At 47.4% G+C, this 17,286-nt stretch overlaps 2 protein-coding genes across 7 annotated transcripts; one reads left to right on the top strand and one right to left on the bottom strand.

Annotated features, from left to right (window-relative positions):
• The first annotated feature begins 609 nt into the window (after positions 1 to 609).
• On the top strand, positions 610 to 6,558 carry ddx27 (DEAD (Asp-Glu-Ala-Asp) box polypeptide 27). 2 transcript variants are annotated; one of them, XM_058054796.2, is made up of 21 exons: positions 610 to 807; positions 1,224 to 1,379; positions 1,464 to 1,523; positions 1,641 to 1,815; positions 1,947 to 1,999; positions 2,088 to 2,171; positions 2,403 to 2,508; positions 2,580 to 2,753; positions 2,815 to 2,965; positions 3,038 to 3,137; positions 3,224 to 3,365; positions 3,434 to 3,587; positions 3,666 to 3,747; positions 3,819 to 3,996; positions 4,075 to 4,181; positions 4,276 to 4,369; positions 5,523 to 5,614; positions 5,696 to 5,816; positions 5,888 to 5,981; positions 6,097 to 6,156; positions 6,392 to 6,558. In XM_058054796.2, the coding sequence occupies exons 1-21, from the start codon at positions 724 to 726 to the stop codon at positions 6,405 to 6,407; spliced, it is 2,283 nt and encodes a 760-aa protein (XP_057910779.2). In that variant the 5' UTR covers positions 610 to 723; the 3' UTR covers positions 6,408 to 6,558. The 2 variants fall into 2 exon arrangements, with proteins under 2 accessions (XP_057910779.2, XP_057910778.2); XM_058054795.2 differs by having other exon boundaries at positions 611 to 807; positions 5,885 to 5,981.
• A 664-nt stretch (positions 6,559 to 7,222) lies between these two features.
• On the bottom strand, positions 7,223 to 17,134 carry kcnq2b (potassium voltage-gated channel, KQT-like subfamily, member 2b). Of its 5 annotated transcripts, none has more exons than XM_078798584.1 (19): positions 16,695 to 17,134; positions 15,866 to 16,019; positions 15,681 to 15,771; positions 15,472 to 15,598; positions 15,223 to 15,398; positions 14,652 to 14,777; positions 14,434 to 14,544; positions 14,262 to 14,357; positions 13,162 to 13,256; positions 13,028 to 13,096; positions 12,799 to 12,828; positions 12,655 to 12,734; positions 12,389 to 12,580; positions 12,132 to 12,179; positions 11,941 to 12,049; positions 8,739 to 8,870; positions 8,550 to 8,670; positions 8,309 to 8,484; positions 7,223 to 8,231 (listed from the first exon to the last, which is right to left on the bottom strand). In XM_078798584.1, exons 1-19 carry the CDS (start codon positions 16,825 to 16,827, stop codon positions 7,613 to 7,615), a joined length of 2,685 nt encoding a protein of 894 aa, XP_078654710.1. In that variant the 5' UTR covers positions 16,828 to 17,134; the 3' UTR covers positions 7,223 to 7,612. The 5 variants fall into 5 exon arrangements, with proteins under 5 accessions (XP_078654710.1, XP_057910776.2, XP_057910774.2 ...); XM_058054793.2 differs by having other exon boundaries at positions 12,389 to 12,583; positions 15,866 to 16,016; positions 16,695 to 17,132; XM_058054791.2 differs by having other exon boundaries at positions 12,389 to 12,583; positions 16,695 to 17,132.
• Positions 17,135 to 17,286: the final 152 nt, after the last annotated feature.

The following is a 17,286-nucleotide window of genomic DNA, read 5'->3' on the forward strand; positions in this document are numbered from 1 at the left end:
AAAATAAAATAAAATAAAATAAATAAAGTGTGTTTAAAATATATTTATTTGGCTGCCAAAAATATATGTGCTGTGTTAAACACAACAAATTAAGCACAAAAACATTCAATGATCTTGATAAAATCAAGTAAAACGTATCGGTATTACGGTGGTTTTGGTACTGCCAATACGACCAAGTACTTCATATCGAAGTTATGTAAACATTTGGCGTATCGCCTCCAATTACTTACGATGCTTCATACTTCAATTAAAAAAATGTCACAATGCCTTCAGGAATGTATGTGGCCTGAATGGCGTGATGAATTGGACTTAAAATTTCATTTTATTTATTTTACAAGCGTCTAAAACTGCCAGATGTGCTTGATTTTAACCTCGTGCTTCTCCGTCGCTCACAGACGGGGTTGACTTTAGATATAACCGCCCAATCGGATATTACAGAAAATCAAAACAATCGCCACTTTCAGTCGTATATCTAAAAAAACGTTCATATTTGATTTATACATTGTTTTATTGTTTAGCCTTCCTTTATATCGCTCACGTACTTTTCAGCTACAATTATTGAGCACAAACAAATATCATAGACGAACATAGGAAAGTTTCACCGGAAACAGATTATTTACTTCCGGCTTTCGTCTGGACACGTGTGTGCGCAGAGAAACCATAGCAAAGTCACCACTTCTTAGAAAAAACTACTCAGAATCTGTGTTTCGGTATAATTCCACCATGTTGGAGCAGCTGGGTCTGATCGGGACCATCCTGGACGAGGAGCAGAGTCCGGAAGAACCCGACACCGAGTCCGACCAGGAGGTGAGGAAGGAATATTTCTCACCGGAGAAGCTAACCTCCGGGCGGCTAAAAAACAAACATAGCTCGGTTCTGTTCGGAAGTACACACCTATAAACAATAGCAGTAGTAGTATTAGTAGTAGTGGTAGTACATAGTTTTTGTTATGATTCCATACTAGTGTCCATGATAGGACGATAACTTCTAGTACCATCACATGCTAACAGTTACAAGCTTGTTGTTCCGATAAAGATGTATTTCTGCATTTCAAAATAAAGGCCTCGTTAATCATATTGTTGGGACAGGACAACAACAAAAACCCCACATAATAAAATTATTTAGGCCTGTGTTGTTTACCCACGTTCCAAAATACATTTCTTGGTCATTCAGACCTACTTCCAAGCTGACTACTCACATGTTCTCATTCTTTTGTGTTCCAGGAAGAGCCAATCGTTCTGAACAGGAAGAAGAAGTTTGGTAGTCAGAGTCGCGGGGCGAAATACTTTAACACAGACTTTGTGTTTGGAGAGACAGACGGGCTGGCACATGATGACGACTGGGTCATGGCTGATGTGATGAAGCAGCTCAAGAAGAAGGTAGAACCCACCAGAACCAATGCCAGCCTAGTTCTGTTATGCTGCCATGTTCTGACCTCTTGATGCTTTTTGTTTGCGTGGCAGAGAACTCTCACCACCCTAGACCAAAAAATAGAGAAAATTCGAAAGAAGAGAAAAGCTGAGGTACAGTCTGTCCACTTTCTACTACCTCCTGGTTCTCGCTGTCCGCTCAGGATGTCAACTGTCCATTGACGTGCATCAGTATGTCATTAAACCTCCTACTTCTTGTCTGCTCTGCAGGAAAAATCATCTCAAAGTGATGCAGCCACGTCCTCTGCGACAAAGAAAGAAGACAAGGATGAAGAGGATGAGGAAGAAGAGAAGATGGAAATTAAACCTGATGAGGAGGAGGATGATGATGATGAAGATGAGGATGAATTTAACTCTGACGACGAGGAGATTCTGACCAAAGCTGGTGAGTCCCACCAATCCAGAGACTTTTATTTTGAATTTTTAAAGGAAGCAGTAACAGAGGAGGTGCTGATACTACTGAAGATGCTAATCATAATGCTAACAACAATGCTCATAAGTGTTGGCTGCTTGCAGATACGTTGAGAGAGAAGGAACGACGAGGGAAAAGGAGGAAGGTAGAAGAGGAGGTGAGGAAGAGGGGATTGAGTATTTATGGAGTTTTGTGCTTTGTCGCCATGGTAACAGATGTGCGTTTATAAATTTGTGTGTGTTCAGGCTCAGTCGTTCCATGAAGACGCCTCACAGTTCGATGACACGCTGACCTTTGATGATATGAACCTGTCTAGACCCATCCTGAAGGTAACGCTTCATCTGAGGAGATGCTCAAGTTTTTTTTGCAGTAGTCTTCTTTTTGCTTGTAAACGTGTAAAGTTCTATGAAGTACTTTCAGTGTTTCGGTCCAGCACAGAGACTTGTTGTCTGACTTTGGGGACAATGTCCTCACTGCTGTGGTTCTTTTGAGGTTCTTCCCCCAGTGCAAGTTCTGCTTCTGTTGTTTCACGCTGCTAACAAGGTATCGGGTTCTTACAGGCCATCACATCGTTGGGCTTCAAGCAGCCCACCCCCATTCAGAAGGCATGTGTCCCTGTTGGACTGCTGGGCCGAGACCTGTGCGCCTGCGCCGCTACTGGGACAGGTACAGTCCTCATGTGATCCAAGGCAAAGGTTCCGTACCAGATGTTATTGTCGGATTGTTCCTCTGCCCAGGAAAGACAGCAGCTTTCATGCTGCCCGTTTTGGAACGGTTGGTGTACAAGCCCACAACGTCCCAGGTGACCCGGGTGTTGGTTCTGGTTCCTACCAGAGAGTTGGGTATTCAGGTTCACTCTGTGGCCCGTCAGCTGGCCCAGTTCACCTCCATCACCACCTGCTTGGCCGTCGGTACGACTCCTCATCCACGCTGTCGTTCTGGACCTCAGCTCACCCACTCGTCTCTCCGCAGGTGGATTGGACCTCAAGTCTCAGGAAGCTGTGTTGAGGGCGGGGCCAGACATCCTTATCGCAACACCCGGTCGACTCATCGATCACCTTCACAACACGCCCAGCTTCGAGCTTACTCACATTGAGATCCTGATCCTGGACGAAGCCGACCGGTAAGGAAGAACCGAGCAAGAACCAGAGCAGGACACGAGACAGCAAATGTTTTCATATTTTGTGCTTGTCAGGATGTTGGACGAGTACTTTGAGGAACAGATGAAGGAGATCATCAGACTATGCTCCTACAATCGACAGACCATGTTGTTCTCTGCTACCATGACTGAAGAGGTTCTCGCACCTGACCCCTTACTTGGCATCAATGTCATGTGACCTGTGTCTCCACTGCCCGAGTGTCATGTGACCTTCCTCTCCAGGTGAAGGACCTGGCAGCTGTGTCACTGAAGCAGCCCGTCAGGATCTTCGTCAACAGCAACACTGACGTAGCTCCCTACCTGCGACAGGAGTTTGTCCGAATCAGAGCCAACCGCGAGGGGGACCGCGAGGCGGTGGTGGCAGGTACCGTTGCGTGTGACTGCACCGCTTGTTGGGAATAACTGATGTCATGACGTTGTGGTTTGTGTCAGCTTTGCTGACAAGAACCTTCCAGGATCACGTGATGGTCTTCACACAGACCAGGAAGCAAGCACATAGACTGCACATCCTGCTGGGACTCATGGGGCTCAAGGTCGGGGAACTGCACGGAGAACTGAGCCAGAGCCAGAGACTGGAGAACCTCAGGTACAGAGACGCAGAAACAGAACCCCAGAAAAGAATCTCAGGAAGTGAAGTTAAGGTGTTGTTTGCGTGTTCCTGCAGACGTTTTAAAGACGACCAGATCGACATCCTGGTGGCGACTGACGTTGCTGCCCGAGGTCTGGACATTGACGGCGTGAAAACGGTGAGAGCCTCCAGATGGACCCGAGCAGACAAGGTTTACTGAGGACCTGTTCCTCTCTTCTCCCGTGCCAGGTGATCAACTTCACCATGCCGTCCACGGTCAAGCACTACGTCCACCGAGTGGGCCGTACCGCCAGAGCCGGTCGCTCGGGTCGCTCGGTGTCGCTGGTCGGGGAGTCTGAGCGGAAGATGCTGAAGGAAGTGGTCAAGTCAGCAAAGAACTCGGTGAAGGCTCGTGTGCTGCCTCCAGGTACCGACTGGTGACGGGTAGAAACATTACCCGCCATTCTGGTCTTGTGGCACCAAACTGTCTTTATGTCTGACCCAGACGTCGTCCTCAAGTTCAGAGACCTCATCTCCAAACTGGAGAAAGACTTGGAAGCCGTCATGAAGCTGGAGAAGGAAGAAAAAGAGCTGGCCGCCTCCGAGGCCAAGGTACGTGCACACGTCTTTGAACCAGCGTACTGTATGCCATTCATTATGTCAATCGTGACAACCAACCATGGAATTTCTGTGTGTGGGGACGCAGTTGAGTGTGGCACAGAAGCGTCTGGAAGGCTCCGCCCCCAATGACTCTCAGAGGGTTTGGTTTCAGACGCAGCAGGAGAGGAAACAGAGCCGCAGTGAGTAGAAAGTAATACACTCTAGGTCAGGGGTCTCAAACTCAATTTACTTGGGGGCCACTGGAGCTCGGGTCTGGGTGAGACTGGGCCGCATCAGGTTTTCCAAAAAAAAAACGCATTTATTAAAAACAAAATATTTTTTAAAAACTTCGCTTTGGTTCCAATTTTGTACAAGAAAAGTTCTGATAAAACATTCCACTGTTCTCAAATATCTTACTTTTTATTTTTCTACACAAAATAAGATGAAAAATAAATAAACAAATCAAGAATAAAGAAAATCAATCAATCAGTAATAAATAAATATAGTAATCATAATAAAATGGCAAATAATAAAAACTTAAGAAACCACATATAGTTGGTGGGTAGACAAATTATTTTTTTCAGATTAAAATTAACAAAGCATTATGGGAGCCCTGTAGACATGACAAAACATGACTATAGTCACATTTATACTTTTTTTATTTACAACATATTGCGCAACTGCAGGGTCTTGAGACACATGCTAACTCGCAAACTAGACAGCTAGCGACCTAAACGGTAGCCTTCAAGTTATTTCTTTTTAAACTTAAATAGCCAAAAACTTACCACTTCCACACAGATAGGGAGGATAACTATTAACAGTTATTTAACCTTTAACATGAACATTAATCAAACGTAATAATTATTTCTGGGTACATGATACCATACAGCATCCATATCAAACTTGCGTGGGCCGCACTAACATTTAACTTTCATGTCAAGGCGGGGGCCTCAAACTAGTGTCCTGCGGGCCACATTTGGCCCGCGGGCCGCGTGTTTGACACCCCTGCTCTAGGTCTTTACACTCTACCTTGATACACCAGTTCTATATGCTCTAGCTCTACTGTGCTCATTCCCTCTTAAGCTGTAGCTTAGTTGTACAGGAAACAGTCTAGCGCTATGTACTAGCTCTAGCCCTATACATTCTATTTGCTCTAGTTCTATATTCTCTAATTCTATACATTCTGGTGCTATGTATTAGCTATGTGCTATGTATTACACACTGTAGCTCAGTACACTAGTCTCGTACAATGTAGGTCTATGCACTCTAGTTCTGTATGCAGTAGCTCGACCAGCTCTCTGCTGGTTGTATATATTGTATTTGTATACATTGGAGTTGTGTGTGTGATATCAGTGTCGAAGGCGCTGCAGGAGTTTGACTTGGCCCTGCGAGGGAAGAAGAAAAGGGACAAGTTTGTGAAGGACAGCAAGAAGAAAGACATGACGGTCAGTTTCCTCTTTTCTCTTTGCGACAACTTGATCTCCCGTTCACGTCAACACGTTTGCGTGTTTGTGTGCGTATGTCAGCCTGAAGAGCGCGCTCAGTTTGAGATCCTGAAGGCCCAGATGTTCGCAGAGCGAGCAGCCAAGAGGGAGCGGCGACCCAAGCGAGCAAGAGCGATGGCCGAGGAGGAGGCGCCACGTAAAGGTCAGAATGCAAAATCAAACGTGGTAAGGGCACACAGCCTGAACATCGCCTCGCCCCCTTGTTTTTAGCAGCCAATCAGAAAGCAGGAAAAGGAGGCCGCAAGTCTGTGTTCGACAAGGAACTAACCAACGTCAGCAACAAAGCTCTCAAACAGTACAGAGCAGGGTGGGTCACTTCTAGCGCTTTGCTTTATTATTATTGTCATTCGTTTCATTTCAATTATTTTATTACATTCCTACTGTAATTGTTTTAATATTAATGTTAATATGTGTGCTTTCAGGCCATCCTTCAGCGACAGGAAGCGCCTGGGTTTGGACAGGAAGCGTTCAGGCGGCTCCAGGTACTTTTAATTTTTCTTTTTGCCATGCCATGTCTCCCTACTGTGTGTGATTTTGTGTGTGTGTCTACTATGGAGGGTGGGTGGGAGGGTCTTTCTTTGTAATTGTTTTTAATTCTGTAAAGCACTTTGTGTTGCATGACTCTGCAAGAAAAGTGCTCTACAAATAAACTTGATTTGATTTTGATTTTCTTCTTCAAGGCCTGGTTGACATTCTAAATGCTTTCTTGTCGTGCAGGTTCAGGAGGAAGTGAGTGGGGTCCACAATGGCGGCTGTGTCTTAAGTGTAAATCTTCCTTGTTCTTCATCCAAGAGTTATAAATAAATACATTGTGAACAAATGTTACAAAGCAGTGTTTGGTTTGGCAAGCAGAAAATGTACAACAGTGTAGTTAAACACCATAAAAGAAACAAGTGATGCTTTTATTGAGAATACTAGTAAGTACAATCAGTCACACATGGAAGCCACGTTAAATAAAACATTTTGCTACAGTAATAGTCAATGGACCTGACGACGCCCCCTGTAGGCCAGGTTAGGAAGTGCAAGTGCTCGTCACAAACGAGTCCAAAAGTTTATCCCTATCTTCAATAAGCGAAAGTGAACTTAATGACTGCCATGCTGCATGGATATATATTAGGATTATTATGATGATTATAATGCCATGGACATCGCCATGTTAAGTATTTCTCGGTCGCTGGTGTCACGTGACCGCTTAGCGCGTCATTGTCTCATTAGCTTTTTAATTAACGTTCGGATAAATTGCTCCATTTCACACTACGTGTCTATATATAACGTCTGTTATTAGTTCCTCGGACTTGTTAGCTCATCCTTTTGTTAGCTCTTTAATATATCAAGCCATGCTAAAGTAGCATAATATGAGATTATTTAAAAAAGCTCTTACACCCGTGGAGTTAATTTTAGCGTTTCTAGCGTTCGAAGGGCTCACCTAGCATCATCGGCTACCTTAATGTGTGTGGCGTCAGACTAGAAAAGCTTCTACTGTTATTGTTCGTCTTTGCAATGTTGACGATTCAAAGGCAAGAGTTTGTTCTGAGAATTAGCGCCCCCTTCAGGTCCATATGTGACATGACAATAACACAGTAACAATACATGTAGCGGTGATGTGTGTGCCGATACAAAGTGGACACAAGCAGGCAACTAGTGTGGACCAATCAGGAGTGAGTGTGTCTCTGCCGTGAACCTATCAGGAGCGAGCGCATCCTTTCAGTGAACCAGTCAGGACTGAGTGCATCCTTTCAGCGAACCAATCAGGAGTGAGTGTGTCCTGTCATTGTAAAAAAAAAAAAAAAAAAGTCGAGGACACAAACCCAGCTGGTGTGTTTTCACTTCACTGTCACTCCAGCTGGTGTTTTTGTCATTCACATTTCTATTGTTATTACTATTATTAATATTATTATTAATGCAGTTCTGCTGGTTCTGCTTGCTTTACACTCAAATCTACTTGGTTCCGGTCCAGGCATGGTCCGAGTGTGGCGAGGGGGCACAGAGCTCCGAGTCCGAGTCTGACTCAGCCTCTGCAATGTATGGTCGAATGGTGGCGCAGCAGGAGGTTCCGCCCACGCCACGGCGTTCCCCTAGGTTGGCAGCAGCTGAGTAGAAGCCATTGTTGATGAAGTCTAGGTTCTCTCTGGACTGCGAGATGGAGAAGCCGCTGAAGGAGCGCTCCAGCTCATCATGGTCCACAGATGGGATGGATACAGAGGCGTCGCTGTCTAGCTTGCCCTCCTCATGGGTGCTCTCAGCTCCCCTCTCGGATCTTTCGGCACCCGCACGCTCTCCGACACTGTGGCGGTTGGAACGGTTTCCTCCGTGTCGTTCACCAGCTGGCGGCGGTGGGAGTCGAACGAGCGAGGCGTCACCTGCAGGGCTCGGAGTGTTGCCATGGCTACGCTGAGGCGGGTGAGGGGCCTGCTGGTGAAGGTGAGAGCTGATTGGCTGCCAAGAGGTGGAGGGGGTGCAGGTGGCGGCGTTGTAGTTCCTGTGCCCGGTAGAACTGCTGGAGCGGACCATCTTTGTCCCGAAGTGACTCTTGTCCGCACCGTCGCCGGGCAACACCCTGAGCAAACACAACAAACATTTCACTCCGGTTCTACAAACATCTAGTAGTGTTGTGGTCCAGCAGCAGCTACTGACTGGTGGATCTTGTGAATGGACTGGCTCTTCTCCAGCTGCTCCACTGGACTGTGGTAAGGCGGTGCAGGATCAGGCTCCTTGGATCCAAAGTATGCATCTGTCTCGGCCTGAGGAATTCCCATTCGCTGAATGTAGATGTTCACAAGGAAGTCCAGCTTCCTCTCCATAGACAGAACCTGAGGAACATGGAGACACATGAGAAGTGAAGGTCTGTCACCAGCAGAACTCCTGGCAGTCTCACCTGCTTCTCCACCTTTCCAAGTCGCCCCATCATACTTGGGTCCTCGGGTAGATCTTCGCCTGCTGATTTTGGTCGGTCCTTGTCTGCGATTGGCGTTCCTCTTCCCACGATCTGGTCCACTCTGACCATCAGACAAACCATCAGACAACCACAACTTAAACAGAGGTCAGCGCTTTGGTGAGAGTGTACCTGGATTGAAGGTTCTTGATGCGTGCCAGCATGTCCAGATGTCCTGCTGAATACTGCTCTATTACATCCATAACATCATAGGGACGAAGACTCTCCTTAAACTTCCTCTTGGACACCATGAAGCGCATGATACTGGGACAGACAGGAAGTAGGAAGTCAACACAGAGGAGGGATCGGTTCTTCTGGACCGTACATGTGTCTTAGATGGATATGCATGTCGCTGTAGTCTAGAACACATCTGAGATGGACTTGATTGATACCTGATGATGGGTCTGAGTTTCTGTTGTGTCCTGCAGAGATCTTTTATGTGTCTTACAGATATGGATCACTCTGACAGTGTTTGTGGGTCGGCTGTCCTAGCGAGAATAACCATGTTTGTGACCTGCATGGTCAACATTGGACCTGGGTCTCAGTTTGCTTCCTGTGTAAATATAGAGAGGACTTGGACCTGGAGAGGACTTGACTCCCTGGAAGGATGAAGGATGAAGCAGATAATACAAGAACCAAAAAGAGCAGCAGATAAAGCAGCTTCCACTCTTCTATGAAGACTTTCTATCAGACTTGTCCAATTGTGAGGTTACTGATGTTGGATCTGATCTGGTTCTTTCGCACCAAGCTCCTTCAAACAATTCAACAAGGTGGAGGTCCAGGGACAGTTATGGTCCTGGATGTCTCCAAAGAGGATAAAGCTGAATGTGAAGTACACAGCACACATGGAGAAAAAAAGGACCACTGAGAAGACATGACAGACGGGAAACCAGAAAAGACAACAACATAGACAACATGAAGGCTAGCTAGGATGCTGTGTCTCAATTGGCGCACTTCAGTCTTTGAAACAAATGGCAGCTAGTGTGGCAGTGCAAAAGCAGATTGGCGATCCTCTCCCGCTCCCTGACCCCTTAAAGAACTGCTCTGGATAAAGATGACAGCTCAGGCTATTAGCTTGTTGGCTAGTGCTGCTCGACTCTGGTTTAGTGGAGATATGTGGACGCGGGTTCAGTTTGTGGACGTTTTTGTTAATTAGAATAGATTAGATTAGATTCAACTTTATTGTTATTGCTCATGTCACTGGTACAGGGCAACAAAATGTAGTTAGTGTAAAGGTTTGACCCCCCCCCCCCCAAAAAAAAAACCAAAGGGGTTTTCATTTAATCTTCCTATAATTTGTGGTTAAGAGTAGGGCACTTTCGCTGCTCGGTGCTGTTGCACAGTGGCGCCACAGGGGGGCGTTGCGGCTTGGTTGTTGGGAAGGCCACACACAGCCGTGAAACAAATAAATAAACTTCTGTGTTGGAGAGACGACCAACTGTTCCCGCTCTTTCATGTGTTTCAGGTTGGGGAAAAAGAAGTGTTTTTTTAAGTACACCACGATATGTAGTATAGTCATGTAGAGTGACTTTTGATGCATCTGTACTGTATATTAGTTGTTTATGTGAGAAAAGAAAGTCTGTGTATATAACATACATGTGTATATTCGCTGATGCTAACACGCCTAGCGGTGGGAACCGAAGCCTGGCCGCCTTTAGCACCCATTTTAGGTGCAAGTGAAGTAGATAGACAAAAGAATGAGTGAAGGAACAAAATTGATGTATATTATTATTATTATATTATTATTATACTTATATGTATATATATATATATATATATATATATATATATATATATATATATATATACATATATATTATCTTAATATGGCTATTTCCTGTCAATTAGCAGAGCATGCTTGAAGTCTAATTTAGGGAGGTAACATTAGCATCCAACCAGAAGTGCAAATTTATAAATACCATATAAATAAATAAATGAAGAAATAAAATAGAGCTGTAAAAACCGTCTGTGTGCTGAGCAATTTGTGATGCCCTCCTGAGACAACGCTTCCTGTAGATGTCTCCGATGACAGGAAGTGAGGCTCCGGCAATACGTTAGGCATGCGTTGTAATATTATGAGGAAAAATGACATAATTCTAGTAACAAAAATGAAATACTGTCAAATGTGGCAAGGTTGCATATCCTCCAGGCTCCCCAGCCTGCTTCCCTGCCTAGCCCCCTTCATTTTTCAGGAAGTGGCCCTCGCTGGAAAAACGTGTGGACGCCCGTGCCGCAGATGGAAGGATGTCCCGATAAGGAGTGACTTCTGTAAGTTGTTATCGTTGACACGTATGGCAACATATACTAGCGTCTGTACCGCACAGCTAAAATGCACATTTACTAATTTACTGAATGCATCTTGGCTATGAGGGTGAAATCTAGAAAAAGTCCTAACAAATTCATTTTTAATGATTGTCAAATAAGCTGCACAGCGGTCGAGTGGTTAGCGCGTAGACCTCACAGCTAGGAGACCAGGTTTCAATTCCACCCTCTGGAGTTTGCATGTTCTCACGCATGTGTGGGTTTTCTCCGGGTACTCCGTAGGTATGAATGTTGAATGGTTGTTTGTATGTGCCCTGTGATTGGCTCGCGGGTGTATCCCGTCTGGACTGGTGGCCACTCGTGATTCACACGAGTGTCGGCACTCACTGATGACGCAGAACAGTTTACTAGCGAATTTAGAGCGACCTCTCCAGCCCCGATAGCGACAGCAGCACCCCGCAGCCCACATGCAAACATGTACTCCACCCCAAACACCACGATGGTCACCACTTCCTGTTACCGACGAGAACGGCATCCTTTGGGTCAGAGTGATGACTGATTGATGATTGATGGTGCTCCAGGCGGGGTACACCCTGGACTTGTTGGACTGGTGGCCAGCCAATCACAGGGCACATATAGACAAACAACCATTCAACATTCATACCTACGGAGTACCCGGAGAAAACCCCCAAGACAGCTGGGATAGGCTCCAGCACCCCCGCGACCCTCTTGAGGATAAGCGGTAGAAAATTAATGAAGGAATGAATGATTGTGGGGGAAAAATCTGGAGGGTACTTTATGGCAATAAAACATTGGCGAATACTGGTGGTTGACGAGTGGGTAGTGGGTAGTGGGTAGTGGGTAGTGGGTAGTACTCCATTGAGACACAGCCTGTCTGCTCTTACCCAACAGTTGATGGTGACCTGGGTGAGCCTGGGTGAGCAAAATAAATGAAAACAAAAAGAAATGAAAATGAATCCAAAGTAAAATGACTCGAGTGCAGCAAAGAAACGCCAGCAAAGCGATGATGAAGTCAATAAAGCGGACGTGAACGTTCCGGAAGCGTCCATACCAGATGGCTCTGATGGTGACCTTGATGCCGGGGGTCAGGTCCTGCGGGACAAACTCGCAGTGACAGCTCTTGTTATCGTCGGCCATGTCTTCTCCCGGCAGGCTGGCATCTGCAACAGTGACACGTCACTGCCGAACGTGCACGTGTGTTGGCATACGTGTGTGTGTGTGTGTGTGTGTGTGTGCGCTAACCTGGCGAGCTCTTTTGTCTGAACTCCTCATCCTGCATCTCTATGAGAACTACCAAGACAAACAACCTCAGCATCAGCACCGCCACCACAACAACGTGAAGCGCTACCCTGTCAAAGCATCCTCACTTTCTTGCCTGCCTCCTTCCCTTGTCTCCTACCTTGCTTTGTGTATGTGTCCTCAGGTTTGAGGTTCAAATGGATCAAAGACTGAACAGGACTTTGCGAGACGTTCAATGTTGTGAGCCCTGACCTTCTTACCTTCAGAGTTCTGGCGAGAGGCTGCTCCTCGGATCCTGAAGGCCTGTCTGGTTCTGCTGCGTTCTCCAAAGCTCCAGCTCTTAGGAACCTTGCTGGGACTGTCCTCCAGACTGGGATCTATACTGGGGGAGCGTCGCACAGCCTGAACACCCCCAGGGATACTGGGAACTCCAGGAGGAACTCCTGGGCCAACCACTGGAGAAAGGTGGTGGTATGTTGACCCACTTCCTACCTTCAGGAACACATCCACTTAAAGGACCACTCACCGTGTTGAGGAGAACCTTTTCCTTTGGTTCCTGAACTGCGTGGAGATGAGAAGACCCTCTCCTTCAGACTGACCTTCTGACTGTGAGGACAGGTCTATGGTCAAAGTGTGCTTGCCTAATTTTTAGATTATCTCGGATTCTGACCTGGGAGACGGTTCTGGTTGGACGTCCTTCCTGAAGGTGGACAAAACAGACAGAAAGGTAAGCCTGAATAAGCCTGAAGGTAAGCCTGAAGGTAAGCCTGAAGGTAAGCCTGAAGGTAAGCCTGAAGGTAAGCCTGAAGGTAAGCCTGAAGGTAAGCCTGAAGGTAAGCCTGAAGGTAAGCCTGAAGGTAAGCCTGAAGTTCACACTGATGATAGAAAAGACGTACAACCTGAACGAAAGCCCAGACTTGTTCTTGAGGTTCCTCAGCAGGTCCAGCTGATTGAGGGGAGGGATTAACCTGCAGAGACACGCAATGACACTTCCTGCTGCCTGATATGTTTCCCTAATGGGGATCTCACTCACCTGTACATGGGGACGGACACGGTCCTCTCGTAATAGTCCCATGTTGACGTCAGGTCAGATCGACTCAAGTTTGTGGCGTAGACCCTCCATGCCGCCTGGAGAGCGAGACTCGGGTTACTTCTGTTCACATGCTTTGATTTTATACCTGTTTGAGGTCATGCCTGTATGAGGTCACGCCTGTATGAGATCATGCCTTTATGAGGTCACCACTGCATGAGGTCACGCCTGTATGGGGTCACGCTTGTATGGGGTCACGCCCGTGTGAGGTCACGCCCGTATGAGGTTATGCCTGTAGTATGAGGTCATGCCTGTAGTATGAGGTCACGCCTGTAGTATGAGGTCATGCCTGTAGTATGAGGTCACGTCTGTATGAGGTCACGCCTGTAGTATGAGGTCACGCCTGTAGTATGAGGTCACGCCTGTAGTATGAGGTCACGCCCATATGAGGTCACGCCCGTATGAAGTCACACCCGTACGAAGTCACACCCGTATGAAGTCACACCCGTATGAGGTTATGCCTGTAGTATGAGGTCACGCCCGTAGCATGAGGTCACGCCCGTAGCATGAGGTCACGCCTGTAGCATGAGGTCACGCCTGTCGCATGAGGTCACGTCTGCATGAGGTCATGCCCGTAGGAGGTCATGCCTGTAGTGTGAGGTCATGCCTGTAGTATGAGGAGGTCACGCCTGTAGTATGAGGTCACGCCCGTATGAAGTCACGCCTGTATGAGGTCATGCCTGTAGTATGAGGTCATGCCTGTAGTATGAGGTCACGCCTGTGGTATGAGGTCACGCCTATAGTATGAGGTCACGCCTGTGGTATGAGGTCACGCCTGTAGTATGAGGCCACGCCCGCATGAGGTCACGCCCATATGAGGTCACGGCCGCATGAGGTCATGCCTGTATGAGGTCAGGCCTGTAGTATGAGGTCACACCTGTAGTATGAGGTCACACCTGTAGTATGAGGTCACGCCCGTATGAGGTCACGCCCGTATGAGGTCACGCCTGTATGAGGTCATACTAGTATGAGGTCATGCCTGTATGAGGTCACGCCTGTATGAGGTCACGCCTGTATGAGGTCACGCCTGTATGAGGTCATACCTGTATGAGCCCAGCTGCTGGGTTGCGTCTCTTCTCAAAGTGTTTCTGTCTGTGCTGCTCCTGAACCTTCAGAGCAAAACCAGACCCCAGGATGCCCTGACAAAGAATGAGAGAGACAAGAGAGCAGGTCAGTCACCAGGCTAACTCAGGTAACACACACACACACACTTACAGCTGGGAGGGCAAAGAAGGACACTCCAATGAGAGTGAAGGTCGCCGCCAGCAGACGTCCATTCCAGGTGATGGGGAACTTGTCTCCGTAACCAATGGTTGTCAAGGTGATCTGACAGAGACAAAGAAAAAAGACATGGCATCTCATGCTAATGCAATCTCATTAGCATGTTTGGCATTAGAAGACATGGTCCACTGTTGCTTGCAAATGAGTCTCACCAGTCCCCACCAAAGGGCATCAGCGTACGTCTCAAACTGCTCGTTGTCTTCTTTCTCTGCCAAATAAACCAAGAAGCTGGCCAGGATGAGACACAGGAAGCCGATGTACCAAGCGGTGATCAGCTCCTACACACACACACACACACACACACACACACACAGGCTGTCTTATGTCAAGTAGGACAACATGTGAGCATCCAATGGAATGACATCATAGTTTTTCAAATGTTACAGATTTTGCTACTGTGTGATGTGGAGTACAATCTCATTTTGTAATGTGTACTTAGTTCCTGTTCCTCCTTATCTGAGGTCTGGCTGCGGGGGGCACGGAAGGCCGACATCCCGCTCCCCAGCTACCTTGTCGAGCTCCTCCTTTTTCTTCCTCTCTCCTTTTTAATGGTAAATTACAACCAATGGAGTTGGGCCCTCCTCTTCCGCTACGTAGCCTTCATAGCGACTGTGCACTCATTTGGAGTACAACATGCACTCATGCACTCAAAAGGCTAAGTGTGAGTACTAAGCGCCAGTTGAGACACAGCCTGCTGGGATGGGGTCAAAGTGGAGGCGTTACCTTGCTGTGGGCATACACTACCGAGCCCAGTAGCTTCCAGGTTCCACCCCGCCGGTCCATTCGGATCATTCGGAGAATCTGAAGGAAACGCAGCGAGCGGATAGCCGAGGTGGCGAAGACATTTCCCTGCGTCCCCGCAGCCAGCACGGATATGGACGCAATCAGCACCATGATGTCTGCGGTCGGACCAGAGTTGGGTCAGTCGGAACATTCTTCCGCGGTGTGATTCACACGAGTGTCGGCACTCACCGATGACGCAGAACGGTTTCCTGGCGAATTTAAGTCGACCTCTCCAGCCCCGATAGCGACAGCAGCACCCCGCGGCCCAGATGCGAACCATGTACTCCACCCCAAACACCACAATGGTCACCACTTCCTGTTACCGACGAGAACGCCATCCTTTGGGTCAGAGTGATGACTGATTGATGGCGCTGAATGGACCAATAATGGACCATTACCAAGATGTAGAGCGCATCCTCTGAGCTCTTCTCATACTCTCGGATGGTGGAGAAGACGGACAGAACCAGACAGGAGAAGACCAGGAGGAACCTACAAGGAGAGAAAGAGTCTTATCTTTCCGAAAGTGATCAGCGCTTTCCGGGGAAAGATGTGAAATGTGAGGACTTATCGATCCAGGACTCACACGTAAGCGTGATAGATGAAAGCCCATCCTCTGGGTCTCTCCAGGACGTTGTACAGGAAGTTCTGCAGACGCCTGTAGAGGGCGTTTCTTTTAGGGGGCTTCTTGCCTCCTCCGGAGACGCTGCTGCGCTGCCGGCGAGGACCTTCATCAGCTCCTCAAGACAAACAAGAAGAACAATCATTTGTGTTGTCAAAACAACAAAGATCACACTAATCGTCCGCTGCTGTGGTCACAACCAAACACAAAAAGATAACGGTTAGAGTCCACACATCTTCTGGTTCGGAATTAAATCTGAGATTTAACCAAGTGGATATAAATTGCATGAAGATGTTGAAAATGTTCCTGGAGAGTCAGGGAATAAAGATCAGCACGCCTGTGGGAAAGCTCCAAGATGTATCACTACTGGATGTTTCTGGCTTACATATCATTGATTTTTTTCATGACTGTCACTCAACCATGGTCTGGTTTTGCTCATCTTGGGTGGCATCATATCCTCTATTTTGCTCTGCGTTCACATTGCCATCTCTGAGGCATTTGGTCCGGTTCTGTGCTCACAATTGACCAAAGGAACCGAACTAGCAAAGAAAACTAGAGTTGGTTTATCAGTCCATGGTTATTACATTTATTTAATATAAATGACTTATTCCTATTTTCATTCCTGTGCCACTAGAAGAGGTTAGCGTACATTTCCTACAATGGTGTGATTAATTAATCAGCTTCCATCATCCAGTCTTGGTACATGCTGGTCCAAATACACACTCTGTTTACTGCCATTTTATTTATCTTGTGACGTCACGACAATGCCCGAACCAGCGGACCGGGTTTTCACCTGCAATGAGTAGCGCTCCGTCCCTGCTGGACTCGGTCCCCCCGGCCTCCAGACCCACGAAACCGACCTTCAGCTTCTTCTGGTCGGCCTGGGCTCCGGGGAACACGCCGCCGTTACGCGACTTTTGCACCATGACGGAGAGAGAATCGAGCCCGACGTTCACTGGCAGCCGGCGGACACTCCACTAAAGGCGGCCCGGTCCGCTTGGAGCATCGCTGCTCGGAGAAGCGAGGATGAGGAGGAGAGATGCTGAGGAGACAAACAAGCTGCTGATCTGCAGATTATTTTGTCTCCACCTCAGCGACTTCCCGCGCAGACCGGAAGGAGAATGGCGTCACTGGCGCGGTATCGATCCAGCGGACTGCCAAAAAGCATCCAATTGATCAAATGATATATTTGATCTACGAGACAGCGTGCAACTGCATGTCATTTTTTAATGTCCGACCTTCAGTCCCCATGGCAACAGGCCGTGGTTACCTTGACAACCACCGAAGGAACAGAGGAGATAGAGAGTTAAGAGAGAGGTGACAGGATTGAGGAAAAGAGCTGAGGAAGGATGTGATGATGTCAGAAAGCAGAGGACCAGTCAATA

This window comes from Doryrhamphus excisus, linkage group LG18 (genome assembly GCF_037039965.1).
Source record: "Doryrhamphus excisus strain RoL-2023G ecotype Guam linkage group LG18, RoL_Dexc_Guam_v1.1, whole genome shotgun sequence".
Taxonomy (NCBI): Eukaryota; Metazoa; Chordata; class Actinopteri; order Syngnathiformes; family Syngnathidae; genus Doryrhamphus; species Doryrhamphus excisus.